This window comes from Oncorhynchus masou, chromosome 14 (assembly GCF_036934945.1).
Source record: "Oncorhynchus masou masou isolate Uvic2021 chromosome 14, UVic_Omas_1.1, whole genome shotgun sequence".
Taxonomy (NCBI): Eukaryota; Metazoa; Chordata; class Actinopteri; order Salmoniformes; family Salmonidae; genus Oncorhynchus; species Oncorhynchus masou.
Genome location: NC_088225.1, coordinates 26,813,752 through 26,837,280, shown reverse-complemented (window position 1 = coordinate 26,837,280; position 23,529 = coordinate 26,813,752). Strand labels below are relative to the sequence as shown.

General features: G+C 44.5%; 1 protein-coding gene across 1 annotated transcript in view; it reads right to left on the bottom strand.

The window, feature by feature from the left end:
• Window positions 1–1,274: 1,274 nt before the first annotated feature.
• Window positions 1,275–23,529, bottom strand: part of LOC135554645 (protein kinase C alpha type-like) — a 179,333-nt gene continuing 157,078 nt past the window's right edge. Inside the window, exons 11-14 of the mRNA XM_064987052.1 lie at window positions 6,924–7,062; window positions 5,287–5,367; window positions 4,858–4,965; window positions 1,275–2,342 (exon numbers count right to left, since the gene is read on the bottom strand). Of these exons, the coding sequence (XP_064843124.1) occupies window positions 2,184–2,342; window positions 4,858–4,965; window positions 5,287–5,367; window positions 6,924–7,062 (487 nt within the window). The 3' untranslated portion in view covers window positions 1,275–2,183. The remainder of the gene's footprint in view (window positions 2,343–4,857; window positions 4,966–5,286; window positions 5,368–6,923; window positions 7,063–23,529) is intronic.

Here is a 23,529-nt window from a genome sequence, read left to right as displayed (position 1 = left end):
AGTATACTGTACCCCACGATACCCCAGAATGATCTCATTATGACAGTATACTGTACCCCACGATACCCCCAGAATGATCTCATTATGACAGTATACTGTACCCCACGATACCCCCAGAATGATCTCATTATGACAGTATACTGTACCCCACGATACCCCCAGAATGATCTCATTATGACAGTATACTGTACCTCACGATTCAGAATGATCTCATTATGACAGTATACTGTACCCCACGATACCCCAGAATGATCTCATTATGACAGTATACTGTACCTCACGATACCCCAGAATGATCTCATTATGACAGTATACTGTACCCCACGATACCCCCAGAATGATCTCATTATGACAGTATACTGTACCTCACGATACCTCCAGAATGATCTCATTATGACAGTATACTGTACCCCACGATACCCCAGAATGATCTCATTATGACAGTATACTGTACCCCACGATACCTCCAGAATGATCTCATTATGACAGTATACTGTACCCCACGATACCCCCAGAATGATCTCATTATGACAGTATACTGTACCTCACGATACCTCCAGAATGATCTCGTTATGACAGTATACTGTACCTCCAGAATAAATGGAGACCAGAATTAGCTCTGTTTGTATGTGAACCCACACTGATACATCCGCCATGAAGCAATGCGGTGGATATGGTGTGAGGGCTAGGAGGCTTTTAGAGGGCTATTTTTAAACCTATGTATTCTTAAACCTCTGTAGGAGGGTTCGAATCACAAAGCCCCATTGCCCGGCAAGTGTGTTTGTAGGAAAAGAAGGGGCTGTGATGGAGAGAAGTGGGATGGAGGGAGAGAGGGGTGAACTAGGGGTTGGGGTGTGGGTTTGTTCACAAAGCCCCCACACCTAGTTGTGAGAGTGTGTTTAGCAATAGGAAGTTTGGCAAAGGAGGATGGTGGGATGGAGGGAGGGATGGAGGAGGGTAGATGGAGGCTGCAGCTGTGCTCTAGCAGTCTTTTAACCTCCCACAGTGACACATGGCTGCAAGCTCTCAGACCCACACAGGGTAGGAGATGAATCAGAGGGACACACACAGGCACGAACACACGCACAACACACGGACGAACACACACACACACACACACACACACACACACACACACACAACACACACACACACACACACACACACACACACACACACACACACACACACACACACAACACACACACACACACACACTAAGTGATGCCTACATTTCTACAGTGGCCAATTTAGTTATGGAAACAGACTCTCTAAAACTCTTGAAAAATAGTTTTACAACTCTTTAGAAATATGATACAAACCCCACTTATGAGTAATAGTGCACCTGAAGTGTGTGGCTTTGATGTTGTGCATCAGAGTGGAGAGTGGTCCTCTCCAGTCCTTTCCTGCAGTTAAATGACCAAATCGCCCTCTAGTGGCCTCATGGGTGGAATGTTATTCATATTTTTTAGAAACATATTTTTTTTAAATGCAGAAAATGTTGTGTTTCGATGTCAAGCGGTTTTGTTATATTTCAGACTCCTGTGATGTATATAAAGTGTAATATTGGGATTTAAACAAAAAATGGAATACATTTCAACTCCATATCTGACATGGTACAGGTGTCCTCTTCATGTTAAGACCGTAACCATGTGTGTGAGGTGTATACTTTTCTTTCAAAGTAGATTTATTTAAGACTAACAAGAAACATTCCATGTGACCCTGATTTAGCCCACTGCATTACAAGGTTAAAGTGCCAATACGTGTTTGCTACATCCACTTTTTGATGATATTTCCCCATTGATTCTTGAGGAATATAACTTATAAAACCCTCAAGAGCTTAGTTAAATGTTTTTACTCCATCAGAACCCCAAATATAAGCTTGTTTTACTCCTTTGTTTGTAAACAGAATCATTGTAAACAAACACTGTATCACCTCAAAACATGGTTAAAACTGTCATTTTGATATGATGGATGGTCAGTCTGGTGGATACATTTCTCCAGCCCCATCTCTCATCTGTAGCTATCAGTGGAGGGGTGACGCTTTGTAATGGTTTGAACTGAAGATTTCCCCTTTAAAGAGACTTGTTATGATAGCAGCCTGTGCATGTGGACAAAAGGGTCTCTTTCATCTGATCATAGACTTCCAATAACTTCTGGAATGACACTAATAGCTGGGTAAGTCACGCACACATACACACCGTTTTAGGCTTGAATGGCGGTTGGATCTCTCTGTTGGCGAGGCGGTCCCAGTCGATACGTCTGAAGAAGGCCTGCTCCCGGATGTCCCTCTCGCCCTCCAGACCACAGCCCAGACGCTTTGATGGGTGCTTGGTCATGAACTGGAGGGTGGGGGAAGTAAAGTGATGGGGGAGGGAAACAGGGAGGGAGGGAGGGTGGGAGTGAGGGAGGGAGGGACCCAGAAAGGGAGGGAGGGTGGGGGAAGTAAAGTGATGGGGGAGAGAGAGGGAGGGAGGGAGGGAGGGAGGGAGGGAGGGAGGGAGGGAGGGAGGGAGGGAGGGAGGGAGGGAGGGTGGGAGGGAGGGAGGGAGGGAGGGAGGGGAGGGTGGGGGAAGGAAAGTGATTTTGAGGGAGGTGATCTTAGGGAGGGAGGGAGGGAGGGAGGGAGGGAGGGAGGGAGGGAGGGAGGGAGGGAGGGAGGGAGGGAGGGAGGGAGGGAGGGAGGGAGGGAGGGAGGGAGAGAGAAGCTCATAACTGAGCATTATAGAAGCTACAATTGTATAGCATTGACAACATCAGTTCTTTATTACTGGTGGTCTGTTGTGTAGCTTCCCTTCAACTCTTAATGCCACTCTATATTTCCCTTTCCAACAGCCTTCCTTAATAACCTTATTTTTGATCCATATTTTCATTATTCAGAATCCAGCCTAAAAATAGAAAGGGGAGGAAATTGCAAATGATGGTTATCGATAATATGTATTTAGCGCCTATTTTATTCAACTCCAAATTGTCTCATTTAATAATGATCTCATAGATCATATAGATTTAAAGGTGGAGGAGAGAAGGGTTGAGGAGACATGCTTCTGTTGTCACGACGACAATAGCATCAGATGATAAATTACTGTATATGTTCAGAGGCATGGACAGCGGGTGACATCATCCCTAAGTAACTGAACTGAAGACAGAACATCTAAATTGAATCTCTTCTGTGTGTAAATTGCTGCAAAATTCAAATTTCAATGGTACACTACCATCCAAAAGTTTGGGGACACTTACAAATGTCCTTGTTTTTGAAAGAAAAACACATTTTTTGTCCATTAAAAGAACATCAAATTGATCAGAAATACAGTGTAGACATTGTTAATGTTGTAAATGGATTTCTTTATGGAATATCTACATAGGCGTACAGATGGCCATCCACAGAAAGAAGAGGAAGACTATGTGACTTTGATACCAAGGAGACCAGGGATGGGCAACTGGTGGCCCGCTTTTGTAGGAACTTAGTCAGGATCTCAACTTACTGTTGAGAGTTACAGAATGAAATGTGTTTGTGCATCAGCAGTTTTTTTCTTGTCATGTCAGTTACTGACAGTCACTCAATCAGCCCATGTCAGCAAACACAATGAGATTGGTAAGTTAGTCTCGCCGGATATATTAACATGTAGTAATCATGGTCAAATTACCGACCGGGGGCCCTTATTCATTTTTATTACTGTGAAAACATTTCTCATCACCCTATGGCAAAACGTGTGGAATTACAGGAAATTAGCTGTAAAATCAGACATTTTTTCTCTCCACCCACTGCCAATGAAGTGAGTTATAAAATTGCTAAAACTTCCCTCCGCCCCATAAATGTGTATGTTGCAAACTTTTCTCTACAAGCATTGTGTAAAATGCTTTGTACATCTGAGCATGATGGTTATAATGTGGCTATGGGTCATCGATGCCCATTTTAAATGATGACCCCATATCACCCAGTGAGTTACTGTAGGAGGCCCCCAGATTCATCCCTGCCCTAGAGAATAGATGCTCATATGTTTTAAGTGAGTTCTGTAGAAGCCATCTTTGCTTCAACACAATTAATATAGTCATATCCCAAGCAGTTGTGACTGTAGGGGAATACAACCCCATATTGAGAGTCATGTGAGTTACTGTCAGGAAGATAAACCCCTATCTCCCAGTGAGTTACTGTAGGAGTATATCATTCTGTTCTTCAGTTGAGTTACCATCCAGTTCCAAATCACATTGGCTCTCAGTGAGTTACTGTCAAATGATACAACCCCATAACTCCCAGTGAGTTATGTATATGTATAGGAGAGATACAATGACCCCATATCTCCCAGTGAGTTACTGTAGGAGAGATACAACCCCATATCTCCCAGTGAGTTACTGTAGGAGAGATACAACCCCATATCTCCCAGTGAGTTACTGTAGGAGAGATACAACCCCATATCTCCCAGTGAGTTACTGTAGGAGAATACAACCCCATATCTCCCAGTGAGTTACTGTAGGAGAGATACAACCCCATATCTCCCAGTGAGTTACTGTAGGAGAGATACAACCCCATATCTCCCAGTGAGTTACTGTAGGAGAGATACAAGCCCATATCTCCCAGTGAGTTACTGTAGGAGAGATACAACCCCATATCTCCCAGTGAGTTACTGTAGGAGAGATACAACCCCATATCTCCCAGTGAGTTACTGTAGGAGAGATACAACCCCATATCTCCCAGTGAGTTATTGTAGGAGAGATACAACCCCATATCTCCCAGTGAGTTACTGTAGGAGAGATACAACCCCATATCTCTCAGTGAGTTACTGTAGGAGAGATACAACCCCATATCTCCCAGTGAGTTACTGTAGGAGAGATACAAGCCCATATCTCCCAGCTACTTACTCCCTTGCAGATGACGACAGCCTCCTTCGACATGGACTTGGGGTAGGACACGTTGTGCTCCATGATGGACTGGAACAACTCATCTTCATCCTCTCCATCGAACGGCGGCTTCAGGGAAAAATTTTGCACGCCCAATTTTTCAGTTTTTGATTTGTTAAAAAAGTTTGATATATCCAATAAATGTCGTTCCACTTCATGATTGTGTCCCACTTGTTGTTGATACTTCACAAAAAAATACAGTTTTATATCTTTATGTTTTAAGCCTGAAATGTGGCAAAAGGTTGCAAAGTTCAAGGGGGCCGAATACTTTCCCAAGGCACTGTATATAGGCTATAGGATGCTGTGAAATATGGACTCAGCATAACATGAGGCCACATTTGATCTATTGAACAATAGACTTCCATCTGACAAATATACTACTGCACGTACCTGTCCTGCTAGCATCTCATAGAGGAGAACCCCATAAGCCCACCAGTCCACTGATTTCCCATAGGGCTGATATGCAATGATCTGTCAGGAGAGAGGAGAGAAAGGTGAAAGAGCCACATTACATTAATAATATACGGCTGGAAGCCCAACCCAAACACACCCACTATTCCATTGTGGGACCAGCATGTGGGAACCACTGCAACCCATGTGATTTTCATATTTACCCAGGTTTGCTCTGCCTGCAATTTCAGTCAAGGACAGTTACTCTGCTCTGAGCTACGTTAACAGCAGTAGCAGCACATAGGATTGTTCTCTTCTAAACCTCCACCACACCACCCACCATTATTACAGTGGGCTCTGTATATCTGCCATAACAAAGGACTATTTTCCTACCATCCAATTTACCAGTCCACATGTCCACCCACACACATTGTACAGAAACACACAGAAGCTCTTGCGCCCGCACACACACTCACTTGGATGCATAAACAAGCATGCACACACACACACACACACACACACACACACACACACACACACACACACACACACACACACACACACACACACACACACACACACACACACACACACACACACACACGCACACACGCACACACACGCACTGGTGGACATCTCTATTAAACAGATCTATTAAAGAGATTACCCAGTACTTTTGTATACTTTTTAGCCAGTAGTTCTGAAAGTAGTCCCCAGAAATGGTGTACTATGTCACATATGTGACCGACCGCCTCGATTCGGTCCTTTAGCCCTGTTCTTCTTTGTCTAGGATTCACATGTGAGGCCATGTAGTAAACATACACTATATCAAATAAAATTCACGTTTATTTGTCACATGCACAGGATACAGAAGTGTCAGCCTAATGACCCTTATCTCTGGCCCTCGGTCCTCACACCCCTTCATGAAGTGGTACAGCCTCCCTGTCTCTCCCCTCAGAATGTCTCAGTTCATGACCCCTCAGTCTCTCCCTCAGCAGTCCTCACCCCTAGTCCTCTCCCCCTCAGTCTCTCCCCCTCAGTCCTCCTCAGTCCCCCCCACTCAGTCTCTCCCCCTCAGTCTCTCCCCTCAGTCTCTCCCCTCAGTCTCTCCCCTCAGTCTCTCCCCTCAGTCCCCTCAGTCTCTCCCCTCAGTCTCTCCCACTCAGTCTCTCCCCCTCAGTCTCTCCCCCTCAGTCTCTCACACTCAGTCTCTCACACTCAGTCTCTCCCCCTCAGTCTCTCCCCCTCAGTCTCTCCCCCTCAGTCTCTCCCCCTCAGTCTCTCCCCCTCAGTCTCTCACACTCAGTCTCTCCCCTCAGTCTCTCCCCCTCAGTCTCTCCCCCTCAGTCTCTCACACTCAGTCTCTCCCCTCAGTCTCTCCCCTCCCCCTCAGTCTCTCCCCCTCAGTCTCTCCCCCTCAGTCTCTCCCACCTCAGTCCTCTCAGTCTCTCCCCCTCAGTCTCTCCCCTCAGTCTCTCCCCCTCAGTCTCTCCCCCTCAGTCTCTCCCCTCAGTCTCTCCCCTCAGTCTCTCCCACTCAGTCTCTCCCCCTCAGTCTCTCCCCATCAGTCTCTCCCCCTCAGTCTCTCGCCCCCAGTCTCTCCCCTCAGCCCCCCCCCCCACCCCCGTGGTCCTCACCTCTGGGGCGATATAGTCGGGGGTACCACAGAAGGTGCGTGTGACCATGCCTTCATACATGTTCTCCTTACACATGCCAAAGTCTGCTATCTTAATGTGGCCCTCAGAGTCCAGCATCACGTTGTCCAATTTGAGGTCCCTGTGATAGAGGGATCAAAGAAAGGGAGAGAGATAAAGAGCAAGAGAGACATAAACAGAGAGAAAGAGAGAGGGAGAGACGAAGCAAGAGAGTTGGAGAGAGAGAAGGAGTGAGGGTGAAAGAGAGAAAGGGGGATTAGCATTGAGGTGTGAAAGGAAGGCGTTTGAGAGTTTAATTGTGTCAGCTGTTATTTGATTACGGAGCTGGCGTGTTGTTGACTGAATTATTGCTGTTTGTTCTTTCTGAAGGAGGCAGAAGATCAGAGGGAGGCTGAAAACATTTGAAAAACATCAATATTTTGCCTTAAATTATCCTGTTTTTCTGTCCCTCAACACGCATTCAACACACTAAAACACTACAACAGACAATCATTCTTTGGCCTCTAATCAGCTGTGGTCCTACAGCAGCCCGCCTCTTTTCACCATTCCTTCGCTTCTACCATCCATTCTGGCGTCTTTCTGCTCCTTTGCCTGTTCATTTGCTTTTGTGTTTTATATTAGTCTTTAGTCTGTGTTTTATATTAGTCACTTTTTTAGTCCTGTGTCTTATATCACTGTCCTTTAGCACTGTGTTTTATATCACTGTGTTTTAGCCCTGTGTCTTATATCACTGTGTTTTAGCCCTGTGTTTATATCACTGTGTTTTAGCCCTATATCACTGTGTTTTATATCTGTGTTTTATATCACTGTGTTTTATATCACTGTGTTTTAGCCGCACTGTGTTTTAGCACTGTGTTTTATATCTTATATCACTGTGTTTTAGCCCTGTGTCTTATATCACTGTCCTTTAGCACTGTGTTTTATATCACTGTCCTTTAGCACTGTGTTTTATATCACTGTGTTTTCGCCCTGTGTTTTATATCACTGTGTTTTATATCACTGTGTTTTATCTCACAGTGTTTTATAATACTGTGTTTTAGCACTGTGTTTTAGTTAATCTACTGTGTTTTACTATCTGTTGTTGGATATCACTGTCCTTTAGCGTCAGAACACTAAACGGATATCACTGTGTTTTCGCCCTGTGCTGGATATCACTGCGATGGAGGAATGAGTTGAATGGAAATTAATGGAAATTACTTTTCAGTTGGAGTAGAGGACATGTTGACCTCAGCCTCTCTCACTCCACTCTTTTTTTCTCTCGTCATTTTATTTTTCAAGGAGTCAGGTGATTAATGTGAGATGAATGCTGCAGTCCTCTGGGCATTCAGACTTCACAGCAACGTCAACTCACCATCATTATGATCAGGAATACGACTTTCCCGAAACGGAACCAAAACAACGTCGCCGTAAACGGGGCAGACGAAGCGGTGTTCTGGTCAGGCTCCGTAGACGGGCACATCACGCACCACTCCCGAGCATACTACTCGCCAATGTCCAGTCTCTTGACAACAAGGTTGATGAAATCCGAGCAAGGGTAGCATTCCAGAGAGACATAACAGACTGTAACGTTCTTTGCTTCATGGAAACATGGCTCACTCGAGACACGCTATCGGAGTCGGTACAGTCAGCTGGTTTCTTCACACATTACACCGACAGAAACAAGCATCTTTCTGGTAAGAAGATGGGCGGGGGGGGGGGGGTATGCCTTATGATTAACAAGACGTGGTGTGATCATAACAACACACAGGAAGTCAAGTCGTTCTGTACACCTGAAATAGAATTCCTCACAATCAAATGTCGACCGCATTATCTACCAAGAGAATTCTCTTCGATTATAATCACAGCCGCATATATTCCTCCCCGACAGCCCTGAACAAACTTTATTTGACTCCATGTAAACTGGAAACCACATATCCTGAGGCTGCATTCATTGTAGCTGGGGATTTTAACAAGGCTAATCTGAAAACAAGACCCCCTTAATTCGATCAGCATATTGATTGAGCTACCAGGACTGGTAAAACCCTGGATCATTGTTATTCTAACTTCCGCGACGCATATAAGGCCTTCCCCCGCCCTCCTTTTGAAAAAGCTGACCACGACTCCATTTTGTTGCTCCCAGCCTATAGACAGAGACTAAAACAGGAAGCTCCCGCGTTCAGGTCTGTTCAATCTGATTCCACGCTTCAAGATTGCTTCGATCACGTGGATTGGGATATTTTCCGCATTGCGTCAAACAACAACATTGACGAATACGCTGGTTCGGTGAGCGAGTTTATTAGCAAGTGCATCAGCAATATCATACCCACAGTAACTATTAAAACATTCCCAAACCAGAAACCGTGGATTGATGGCAGCATTCACGCGAAACTGAAAGCGCGAACCACTGCTTTTAACCAGGGCAAGGTGACCAGAAACATGACCGAATACAAACAGTGTAGTTACTCCCTCCACAAGGCAATCAAATAAGCTAAGCGTTAGTATAGAGACAAAGTAGAGTCGCAATTCAATGGTTCAGACAAAAGAGGTATGTGGCAGGGTCTACAGTCAATCACAGATTACAAAAAGAAAGCCAGCCCCATCGCGGACCAGGATGTCTTGCTCCTGGACAGACTAAACAACTTCTTTGCTCGCTTTGAGGACGATACAGTGCCACTGACAAGGCCCGCTACCAAAACCTGTGGACTCTCCTTCACTGCAGCTGACGTGAGTAAAACATTTAAATGTGTTAACCTTCGCAAGGCTGCAGGCCCAGACGGCATCCCCAGCCGCGTCCTCAGAGCATGCGCAGACCAGCTGGCTGGTGTGTTTACGGTCATATTCAATCAATCCTTATCCCAGTCTGCTGTTCCCACATGCTTCAAGAGGGCCACCATTGTTCCTGTTCCCAAGAAAGCTACTGTAACTGAGCTAAACGACTAGTAGCACTCACTTCCGTCATCATGAAGTGCTTTGAGAGACTAGTCAAGGACCATTTCACCTCCATCCTACCTGACACCCTAGACCCACTGCAATTTGCTTACCGCCCCAATAGGTCCACAGACGACGCAATCGCAACCACACTGCACACTGCCCTAACCCATCTGGACAAGAGGAATGCCTATGTGAGAATGCACCATAGTACCCTCCAAACGCATCATCAAGCTCGAGACCCTGGGTCTCAACCCCGCCCTGTGCAACTGGGTACTGGACTTCCTGACGGGCCACCCCCAGGTGGTGAGGGTAGGTAACAACCCGCTGATCCGCGGGGTGGAGATGTATATACTGTACTCGATTCCATCTACTCCATCTTGCCTATGCCGTTCTGTACCATCACTCATTCATATATTTTTATGTACATATTAGTCATCCCTTTACACTTGTGTGTATAAGATAGTTGTTGTGGAATTGTTAGGTTAGATTACTCGTTGGTTATTACAGCATTGTCGGAACTAGAAGCACAAGCATTTCGCTACACTCGCATTAACATCTGCTAACCGGTATGTGACAAATAAAATGTGATTTGATTTGATAGAGATAAAACAGAGCTTTGTCTTTCTCTCTCTCTTTGAACCTCACTCATTCCATATCTCTACCTCTATATTCCTCCCCCTTTACATCTGTCTTTCCTTTCTTCATAACTAGTTCTCTCTTACTATTGCTTTTGTCTCCATTCTCTAACTCTTTCTCTGTAGCCTACAGTATTCTCCATGTACAGTATCTATGTACAGTTGAAGTTAGACGTTTACATACACCTTAGCCAAATACATTTAAATGTTCACACTCCTGACAATTAATCCTAGTGAAAATGTCCTGTTACAGGCCAGTTAGGATCACCACTTTATTTTAAGAATGTAAAATGTCAGAATAATAGAAGAGAGAATAATTTATTTCAGCTTTTATTTCTTTCATCACATTCCCAGTGGGTCAGATGTTTACATACACTCAATTAGTATTTGGTAGCATTGCCTTTAAATGGTTTACCTTGGGTCAAACGTTTCAGGTAGCCTTCCACAAGCTTCCCACAATAAGTTGGGTGAATTCTGGCAGAGCTGGTGTAACTGAGTCAGGTTTGTAAGCCTCCTTGTTCGCACTCGCTTTCAGTTCTGCCAACTAATATTCTATAGAATTTGAGGGCAGGGCTTTGTGATGGCCAGTCCAATACCTTGCCTTTGTTGTCCTTAAGCCATTTTACCACAACTTTGGAAGTATGCTTGGGGTCATTGTCCATTTGGAAGACCTACTGTATTTGCGACCAAGCTTTAACTTTCTGACTGATGTCTTGTGATGTTGCTTCAATATGTCCACAGACTTTTCCATCCTCACGATGCCATCTATTTTGTGAAGTGCACCAGTCCCTCCTGCAGCAAATCACCCCCACAACATGATGCTGCCACCCCCGTGCATCACGGATGGGATGGAGTTATTCGGCTTGCAATCCTCACCCTTTTTCCTCCAAACATAATATGATGGTCATTATGGCCAAACAGTTCTGTTTGTTTCATCAGACCAGAGGATATTTCTCCAAAAAGTACGATCTTTGCCCCCATGTGCAGTTGCAAACCGTAGTCTGGCTTTTTTATGGCGGTTTTGGAGCAGTGGCTTCTTCCTTGCTGAGCGTCCTTTCAGGTTATATTGATATAGGACTCGTTTTACTGTGGATATAGATACTTTGTACTTGTTTCCTCCAGCATCTTCACAAGGTCCTTTGCTGTTGTTCTGGGATTGATTTGCACTTTTCGACCCAGGTAAGTTGGTTCTCTAGGAGACAGAACGCGTCTCCTTCCTGAGCGGTGTGACGGCTGCGTGGTCACATGTTGTTTATACTTGCATACTATTGTTTGTACAGACGAACGTGGTACCTTCAGGCATTTGGAAATTGTTCCCAAGAATGAACCAGACTTGTGGAGGTCTACAATTTTTTTTCTGAGGTCTTGGCTGATTTCTTTTCATTTTCCCATGATGTCAAGCAAAGAGGCACTGAGTTTGAAGGTAGGCCTTGAAATACATCCACAGCAACACCTCCAATTGACTCAAACGATGTCAATTAGCCAGAAGCTTCTAAAGCCATAACATCATTTTCTGTAATTTTCCAAGCTGTTTAAAGGCACAGTCAACTTTGTGTATGTAAACTTCTGACCCACTGGAATTGTGATACAGTGAATTATAAGTGAAATAATCTGTCTGTAAACAATTGTTGGAAAAATTACTTGTGTCATGCACAAAGTAGATGTCCTAACTGACTTGCCAAAACTATAGTTTGTTAACAAGACATTTGTGGAGTGGTTGGAGTTGTAATGACTCCCACCTAAGTGTATGTAAACTTCCAACTTCAACTGTACATCTCTTAGCCTTGGCTCTTCCTTTCTCTCTTTCTTTATCTTCCCTGTACTTCTCCTTCTTTTATCTCAATACCTCCATAATAACTTTTTCAGCATGCAGATATAATTAAGATCCAGCTATTATAAACAAGCCAGGCAACGTTGCAGCTCAATACTCAGCTTTCACAAACAGCAGTTACTCCCTGTGTCACCACCGTTTCTCAAGAACACTGTAGTTGTCCCTGATGTCTTTTAAATTTCAGTGTGGGACTAATTTCGACACTACACCGAATAAGGAAATCCCCCAAACCAGTGTAGAGATGAATATGGTTCCTCCAGGGAGACTTTCACACCCACCTGTATACAACACCCTTTCTGTGCAGGAAGAACAGGCCCACAGCGATCTCTGCAGCATAGAACCTACAATGGCAACAACATGATCACGTAGAAAAACATGTAAATATGTGAAAAGTGTGATGATTTTTCAAAACAGTGGATGTTACAGAAAGGTATAATACCAGGCTGATAATACAGTACATCCATTTACAGAGAGCTGACTTTGAGGATATAGATGCTGTGCACTATTGACTTTAAACCTGTCTTATAGGTGAACTAGCTCTATATGTATGTCAAGGGATATAGTCAGTGACAACAGACTGTAACTTACACTGCCTGTGGCTCCTTGAACTTGCCCACGCGCTGAATGTGGTACATGAGGTCCCCTCCGTTAATATACTCCATCACAAAGTACAGACGATCCTAGGAGAGATGACAGAGATGGAGAGAGATAGAGATGACAGAGATGGAGCGAGGGAGAGAGAGAGAGTCATCAACATCAAACAAACCTTCACAAAAGCTGAAAGGCAGGATGTAGTGTTTATAGAACACCTCTGTAGTGACTGACCCACGGCCTACTATTAATACCTGTACTACCTGACCTACAGCCTCCTATTAATACCTGTACTACCTGACCTACAGCCTCCTATTAATACCTGTACTACCTGACCCACAGCCTCCTATTAATACCTGTACTACCTGACCTACAGCCTCCTATTAATACCTGTACTACCTGACCTACAGCCTCCTATTAATACCTGTACTACCTGACCCACAGCCTCCTATTAATACCTGTACTACCTGACCCACAGCCTCCTATTAATACCTGTACTACCTGACCTACAGCCTCCTATTAATACCTGTACTACCTGACCCACAGCCTCCTATTAATACCTGTACTACCTGACCTACAGGCTATTAATACCTGTACTACCTGAGCTACAGCCTCCTATTAATACCTGTACTACCTGACCTACAGCCTCCTATTAATACCTGTACTACCTGACCTACAGCCTCCTATTAATACATATACTACCTGACCTACAGCCTCCTATTAATACCTGTACTACCTGACCTACAGCCTCCTATTAATACCTGTACTACCTGACCCACAGCCTCCTATTAATACCTGTACTACCTGACCCACAGCCTCCTATTAATACCTGTACTACCTGACCCACAGCCTCCTATTAATACCTGTACTACCTGACCCACAGCCTCCTATTAATACCTGTACTACCTGACCTACAGCCTCCTATTAATACCTGTACTACCTGACCCACAGCCTCCTATTAATACCTGTACTACCTGAGCTACAGCCTCCTATTAATACCTGTACTACCTGACCTACAGCCTCCTATTAATACCTGTACTACCTGACCTACAGCCTCCTATTAATACCTGTACTACCTGACCTACAGCCTCCTATTAATACCTGTACTACCTGACCTACAGCCTCCTATTAATACCTGTACTACCTGACCCACAGCCTCCTATTAATACCTGTACTACCTGAGCTACAGCCTCCTATTAATACCTGTACTACCTGACCTACAGCCTCCTATTAATACCTGTACTACCTGAGCTACAGCCTCCTATTAATACCTGTACTACCTGACCTACAGCCTCCTATTAATACCTGTACTACCTGACCCACAGCCTCCTATTAATACATATACTACCTGACCCACAGCCTCCTATTAATACCTGTACTACCTGAGCTACAGCCTCCTATTAATACCTGTACTACCTGACCCACAGCCTCCTATTAATACCTGTACTACCTGACCCACAGCCTCCTATTAATACCTGTACTACCTGACCCACAGCCTCCTATTAATACCTGTACTACCTGACCCACAGCCTCCTATTAATACCTGTACTACCTGACCCACAGGCTATTAATACCTGTACTACCTGACCTACAGCCTCCTATTAATACCTGTACTACCTGACCCACAGCCTCCTATTAATACCTGTACTACCTGACCTACAGGCTATTAATACCTGTACTACCTGACCCACAGCCTCCTATTAATACCTGTACTACCTGACCCACAGCCTTCTATTAATACATATACTACCTCACCCACAGCCTATTAATACCTGTACTACCTGACCCACAGCCTCCTATTAATACCTGTACTACCTGACCTACAGCCTCCTATTAATACCTGTACTACCTGACCCACAGCCTCCTATTAATACCTGTACTACCTGAGCTACAGCCTCCTATTAATACCTGTACTACCTGACCTACAGCCTCCTATTAATACCTGTACTACCTGACCTACAGCCTCCTATTAATACCTGTACTACCTGACCTACAGCCTCCTATTAATACCTGTACTACCTGACCCACAGCCTCCTATTAATACATATACTACCTGACCCACAGCCTCCTATTAATACCTGTACTACCTGACCTACAGGCTATTAATACCTGTACTACCTGACCCACAGCCTCCTATTAATACCTGTACTACCTGACCCACAGCCTCCTATTAATACATATACTACCTCACCCACAGCCTATTAATACCTGTACTACCTGACCCACAGCCTCCTATTAATACATATACTACCTCACCCACAGCCTATTAATACCTGTACTACCTGACCCACAGCCTCCTATTAATACCTGTACTACCTCACCCACAGCCTATTAATACCTGTACTACCTGATCCACAGCCTCCTATTAATACATATACTACCTCACCCACAGCCTATTAATACCTGTACTACCTGACCCACAGGCTATTAATACCTGTACTACCTGACCTACAGCCTCCTATTAATACCTGTACTACCTGACCTACAGGCTATTAATACCTGTACTACCTGACCTACAGCCTCCTATTAATACCTGTACTACCTGACCCACAGCCTCCTATTAATACCTGTACTACCTGACCTACAGCCTATTAATACCTGTACTACCTGACCTACAGCCTCCTATTAATACCTGTACTACCTGACCTACAGCCTATTAATACCTGTACTACCTGACCTACAGCCTCCTATTAATACCTGTACTACCTGACCTACAGCCTATTAATACCTGTACTACCTGACCTACAGCCTCCTATTAATACCTGTACTACCTGACCTACAGCCTCCTATTAATACCAGTACTACCTGACCTACAGCCTCCTATTAATACCTGTACTACCTGACCCACAGCCTCCTATTAATACCTGTACTACCTGACCCACAGCCTCCTATTAATACCTGTACTACCTGACCTACAGCCTCCTATTAATACCTGTACTACCTGACCTACAGCCTCCTATTAATACCTGTACTACCTGACCTACAGGCTATTAATACCTGTACTACCTGACCTACAGGCTTCTATTAATACCAGTACTACCTGACCCACAGCCTTCTATTAATACATATACTACCTGACCCACAGCCTATTAATACCTGTACTACCTGACCTACAGGCTATTAATACCTGTACTACCTGACCTACAGGCTATTAATACCTGTACTACTTGACCCACAGCCTTCTATTAATACCAGTACTACCTGACCCACAGCCTTCTATTAATACATATACTACCTGACCCACAGCCTATTAATACCTGTACTACCTGACCTACAGGCTATTAATACCTGTACTACCTGACCTACAGGCTATTAATACCTGTACTACTTGACCCACAGCCTTCTATTAATACCAGTACTACCTGACCCACAGCCTTCTATTAATACATATACTACCTGACCCACAGCCTATTAATACCTGTACTACCTGACCTACAGAAATAGAAAGCTGACAGACGTCAACGGAGGAAACAAAACACAGTAGGTTTGTACCCTCATCAGTACCCTGCTGATGTACACAACATAGAAGACCAATAATCCATCCCTGAAGTGTATGAAAGCCCAGCAGGTGTCAGGTGTAACCTTCAGACCTGAGTGTTTTATTGTTCTATGAAAGGCCTTATAAGTCATCTGTCAGTCAGACAGAGAGGCTGGAGCAGGACTCTCCACAGGGGCGTCTCTTCTCTCTCTGCTCCCTTTGCTCTGTAGATCTATATGATGGGGTTGTTTGGAGAGGTTCAACTCACTCAACTCACTGGCCACTGTGTTGAAGCAGTGTGTGCCGTGTACACGCACAAACACAATGACACAAAAGAAACATACACACATTAAATACACACATTTGTTTTACTATCCTTGTGGGGACCAAACGATTGATTCCCATTCAAAATCCTATTTTCCCTAAACCTTAACCTAACCCGAACCATAATCCTAATCCAAAACCCCAAACTTAACCCTAAACCGTACCCTTAACCTAACCCTAATTCTAACCCTAAACCTAAACCCAACCCCTAAGCCTAAAATAGTAATGTTCCTTGTGGGGACAGGCAAAATGTCTTCACTTGACAGAGCTGTCTTGGTTGTCTTATCCTTGTGAGGACTCCACACACAAGCCCGTGCTCTACAGGAGTGTGTGGAGATGCGTCGTCAAGGGCTCTGTCTGTTTCTTCTCAGTGAGAGGTTCATGAACAGGGATGAGAACACACTGAGGAGGCCTCCTCTATTATTCAGCTGCAGGATGACCCTGAACCCCTTAGTCCCACTGGGAATCCCCTGTGTGTGTGTGTGTGTGTGTGTGTGTGTGTGTGTGTGTGTGTGTGTGTGTGTGTGTGTGTGTGTGTGTGTGTGTGTGTGTGTGTGTGTGTGTGTGTGTGTGTGTGTGTGTGTGTGTGTGTGCGTGTGTGTGTGTGTGTGTGTGTGTGTGTGTGTGTGTGTGTGTGTGTGTGTGCGTGCGTGCGTGCGCATGCGTGCATGTGTAAGTCCATGTATGTATGCCCATGTGTGCGTTTGTGTGTGTGTGTGTGTGTGTGTGTGCGCGCGTGCGTGTGTGTGTGTGTGCGTGTTTATTTGCGTGCGTGCGCGTGCGTGCATGTGTAAGTCCATGTATGTATGCCCATGTGTGCGTGTGTGTGTACAGTACCTACCACAGTCTGAAAGCAGGAGTGGAGTGCAGTGAGGAACGGTGGTTTGTCTCTCTGGGCCAGGACTCTCTTCTCCACCATGGTACACTCCACATCATCATCCTGGATCACCACGTCCTTCTTCAGGATCTTGACGGCGTACAGCTCCTCTGTGGACTTCATCTCTGCCAGCATCACCTACACAGGGTCACCTGGGGTTAAAGGTGCTTTCTCTCCACGGGATTTACACCACAAGCCCTAACCCTAACCTTAAAGGGACATTACATTCCAAAAATATAAGTTTGTCAGATGTTTTCACACCTCAAAAGTAGTCTACCGAATATGTAAAAAATGATCCCTGCCATTGGTTCTGCTGGTCCAGCTTGATGCCTCAACCTCTAATGAATTCAACTACTCACATGTTACATTCCCAGCCCCTTCTCTTACCTTGCCAAAGCTGCCCTTCCCCAGCAGAGCCAGAAAGTTGAAGTCACTGAGTCGGACACGGTCCATTCCGGGCATGGTGCGGTCCGAGCTGAACCGTCTGTGGTCCGCTGGCGTAATCACTTTCTTCCCATGGCCCAACTTGGCTTTCTACGTCGCAAAACACACATACGCAGATACGTACGTACGCACCAACACAGACGCACGCACACACACACACGCACACACACGTACACACACGCACACACACACGCACGCACGCACGCACACACACACACAGACGCACGCACGCACACACACACACACACACACACACACACACACACACACACACACACACACACACACACACACACACACACACACACACACACACACACACACACACACACACACACACACACACACACACACACACAAACTTGTTACACCACATATTACAATTCATTCTACATGCTCCACAGACATGACTCAACATCCAACAAACAAAATAACAAAAATGTCATGAGGTGCTTGATGCAGCCTGCCAAGTAAATGATCTGTCCTTAAGGGATAGAACGTGTCCCAAATGGCACCCATAGGCCTCTAGTCTAAAGTAGTGCACTATAAAGGGAACAGGGATGCATCCAGATTCTTTCTTTCACACAACCAACATGATGAAATCCTACTCTTCTGATTCTGACAGCATCAAATGCAACCCAGTGCTCAGCTGCCTTTCATCCAGTGTCTGTTGGTGTGGAACAGAGTTGAGACCAAGCATTAAAGGGGCAATCTGTGATTGCTCCATCCATTTTGGGACTTTTAAATGAATGATATATATCCATTGATTCGTCAAGAATATAACTTAGAAATGCCTCATGAGAGTAGTTCAACTGTCATCAGAACCCAAAATATAAGATTGTTTTACTCCATTGTTTGTAAACAATGTAATTGTAAACAAACACTGTATAGCTTCAAAAGAGTTAAAACTATAATTTTGATCAGATGGATGGTCAGTTCTTGCATCCATAGCTCTGTCAATACATTTCCCTAACTCTATCCCTCAGGTGTTTACCCAAAAAGCAGAGGGGTGTCCACTTTTGTGTTGTTTAAATAGCAGATTGCCCCTTTAAGTGTCTCCTGCCTATGAGACTGACAGAGAGTCAGTCAGAAAGTATAGTCTGGTGCTCTGGGACTTGTGGGAGTTCCATAACAGCTGTTCTGGAGTCAGGTAATATTCCTCAGTCACAAACACTATTCCCACTCATCTGTCTGCTTTATGGTAGCTTTAACACTGGGATAGATGCCATGGTAATAGACTGCTACCATGCTCTAGTGGGGCTATGCTTTGACGATAGGCTTACAGCTTCTACATATTTTCAAGGCTTCAGAATGGACCCATGATGAAGCTACTTCATAGCTAGTAGGGAGGTGGTAATAACAAGTTCCTATAGAGCTTCAGAAACAATTTATATCCCAAACAACACAAACTAATTCAGAAAATGAATGCAGAAGCACCAAGACAACATAAAGATTTGATAACCAAAACTTGTAATAACAGAACAATTCAGATGTTTTGATGTTTCATATCGACTGATTGGAGCATAAAAAAAGATATTTGTTGCCCTTTGATTGACAGTTATCCAGAGTAGTATTTGACATTATTGTGAGCCATGGGTGTGGGTCAGTAGGGGTGTCTCTGTGCCCCTTTGTGACAATGATTGGACTGCCATGTCCCCAACACAGAGGGCAATTAGAGCTCACCGGCCACCACTGCAGCTCCAACCGCTGTCTGTTTCTTTCAGATAACAAGAGAAAAAGGAAACTAACACCCAGCAGAGAGACAACTGTTGCCAGGCCAACTACCTGTCTATGATTGCATTTCAGAAAGAACTGAAGCCTCGGACCAGACTCACTATCACGGTCCTGATTCTATTATGATTCTGGTGATGAATGCACACCTGATGAAAAATACAAACACGATTTGACAAAATTAACTGCAAGGACCAGTTGACTTTGTCTTTTCGATAACTAGGTATTTTTAATTTGTTGAAATTTGTCTCTGGACACTAGGGAAAGACTCTTGACACTCTGATGAAGGCCAACCGTTGCCGCCTGCTATAGACCACCTTCTGCCCCCAGCTGTGCCCTGGACACCATATGTGAACTGATTGCCCCCCATCTATCTTCAAAGCTCGTGCTGTTAGGTGACCTAAACTGGGACATGCTTAACACCCCGGCCATGCTACAATCTAAGCTTGATGTACCTCAATCTCACACGAATTATCAATGAACCCACCAGGTACAACCGCCAAATCTGTAAACACAGGCACCCTCATAGATATCATCCTAACCAATCTGCCCTCCAAATACACCTCTGCTGTCTTCAAACAGGATCTCAGCGATTACTGCCTCATTGCTTGCGTCTGTAATGGGTCTGCGGTCAAACGACCTCCACTCATCACTGTCAAACGCTCCCTTAAACACTTCAGCAAGCAGGCCTTTCTAATCGACCTGGCCCGGGTATCCTGGAAGGATATTGACCTCATTCCGTCAGTAGAAGATGCCTGGTTATTCTTTAAAAGTGCTTTCCTCACAATCTTAAATAAGCATGTCCCATTCAAAAAATGTAGGACCAGGAACAGATATAGCCCGTGGTTCACTCCAGACCTGACTGCCCTTGACCAGCGAAAAACATTCTGTGGCGTACTGCATTAGCATCGAATAGCGCCCGCGATATGCAACTTTTCAGGGAAGTTAGGAACCAATATACACAGGCAGTTAGGAAAGCAATGGCTAGCTTTTTCAAACAGAAATTTGCATCCTGTAGCACAAACTCCAAAAAGTTCTGGGACACTGTAAAGTTCATGGAGAATAAGAGCACCTCCTCTCAGCTGCCCACTGCACTGAGGCTAGGAAACACTATCACCACCGATAAATCCACGATAATTGAGAATTTCAATAAGCATTTTTCTACAGCTGGCCTTGCTTTCCACCTGGCCTCCCCTACCCTGGTCAACATCTGGACCCCTACAAATCAGCAAAACTAGACAATCTGGACCCTCCCTTCTAAAATTATTAGACAAAATTGTTAAAACCCCGGCAGGGTAGCCTAGTGGTTAGAGCGTTGGACTAGTAACCGGAAGGTTGCGAGTTCAAACCCCCGAGCGGACAAGGTACAAATCTGTCATTCTGCCCCTGAACAGGCAGTTAACCCACTGTTCCCAGGCCGTCATTGAAAATAAGAATGTGTTCTTAACTGACTTGCCTGATTAAATAAAGGTAAAATAAAAAATACATTTCTAGCCTGTTCAACCTCTCTTTCTTATTGTCTGAGATCCCCAAAGATTGAAAAGCTGCTGCGGTCATCCCCCTCTTCTAGACCCAAACTGCTACAGACCTATATCTATCCTACCCTGCCTTTCCAAGGTCTTCGAAAGCCAAGGTAAAGAGATCACCGACCATTTCCAATCCCAACACACCCTCTCCGCTATGCAATCTGGTTTCAGAGCTGGTCATGGGTGCACCTCAGCCACGCTCAAGGTCATAAACGATATCATAACCTCCATCGATAAGAGACAATACTGTGCAGCTGTATTCATCGACTTGGCCAAGGCTTTCGACTCTGTCAATCACAACATTATTATTGGCAGACTCAACAGCCTTGGTTTCTCAAATGACTGCCTCGCCTGGTTCACCAACTACTTCTCAGACTGAGTACAGTGTGTCAAATCAGAGGGCCTGTTGTCCGCACCTCTGGCAGTCTCTATGGGGGTGCCACAGGGTTCAATTCTCGGGCCGACTCTCTTCTCTGTATACATCAATGATGTTGCTCTTGCTGTTGGTGATTCTCTGATCCACCTCTACGCAGATGATACCATTCTGTATACTTCTGGCCCTTCTTTGGACACTGTGTTAACCTCTTACATCTATGGGGGCGCTATTTCATTTTTGGATGAAAAACGTTCCCGTTTTAAACAAGATATTTTGTCACAAAAAGATGCTCGACTATGCATATAATTGATACCATTCGAAAGAAAACACTCTGACGTGTCCAGAAATACCAAGATATTCTCTGTGCGTGCCCTAGAACGTGAGCTTCAGGCAAAACCAAGATGAGATGGCATCCAGGAAATGACAAGGATTTTTGAGGCTCTGTTTTCCATTGTCTCCTTATATGGCTGTGAATGCGAGAGGAGTGAGTCAACCCTTTCTGTCGTTTCCCCAAGGTGTCTGCAGCATTGTGACGTATTTGTGGGCAGATCATTGGAAGATTGACCATAAGAGACCACATTTACCAGGTGTCCGCCCGGTGTCCTGTGCCGAAATTGGTGCGCAAAAGTCACCTGCCAGTATTTTTCCATGCGATACAGAGAGGAAAGCAAGCTTCCACGAACTGCATATCAATGAAGAGATATGTGAAAAAACACCTTGAGGATTGATTCCAAACAACGTTTGCCATGTTTCGGTCGATATTATGTAGTTAATCCGGAAAAAGTTTTACGTTGTAGGTGACTGAATTTTCGGTTCGTTTCGGTAGCCAGACGCAATGTAGAAAACGGAACGATTTCTCCTACACACAGACGCTTTCAGGAAAAAACTGCGCATTTGGTATGTAACTGAGAGTCTCCTCATTGAAAACATCAGAAGCTCTTCAAAGGTAAATTATTTTATTTATTTGGTTATCTGGTTTTTGTGAAAATGTTGCGTGCTAAATGCTACTCAAAATGCTATGCTAGCTTTGCATACTCTTACACAAATTAGTCAATTTCTATGGTTCAAAAGCATATTTTGAAAATCTGAGATGACAGTGTTGTTAAGAAAAGGCTAAGCTTGAGAGCAGACGCATTATTTTCATTTTATTTGCGATTTTCAGAAATCGTTAACGTTGCGTTATGCTAATGAGCCTGAGGCTTTAGTCACAAACCCGGATCCGGGATGGGGAGTTTCAAGAAGTTAACTAACCTCCAGACGAGCTTCAACGCCATGCAACACTCCTTCCGTGGCCTCTAACTGCTCTTAAATGCAAGTAAAACTAAATGCATGCTCTTCAACTGATCGCTACCAACGCCTGTATATAGACTTTTTTTCTATTGTGTTATTGACTGTATGTTTGTTTATTCCATGTGTAACTCTATGTTGTTGTTTGTGTCGCACTGCATTGCTATATCTTGGCCAGGTCGCAGTTGTAAATGAGAACTTGTTCTCAACTAGCCTACCTGGTTAAAAAAGATGAAATAAAATAAAGAATAAAATAAAAATGGTTCAAAATCGTATAATATAAGTCGCTGGGGATTTTGTAAGATGCACAGAGCATTCATTTTCAAGTGGCTCTTATGATGGTTGACAGCGTTCTAGAGCCAGCTTCTGTAGCAGGATGCAGAGAGAGACTGGGAGATCCCAGTGGAAGTGGGGAATAAAGGTGGGCTGACTGATGTATGATTGCTCAGAGACTGACGCTAAACCAGTCTATAGACAGGACAGGCTAATGCAAGCAGAGCATAGGGACCGGCCCTTTACTGCACCGACACACCACCAACAACAAGCATGAACTACAGAACGTCATCATGTTAGACCTA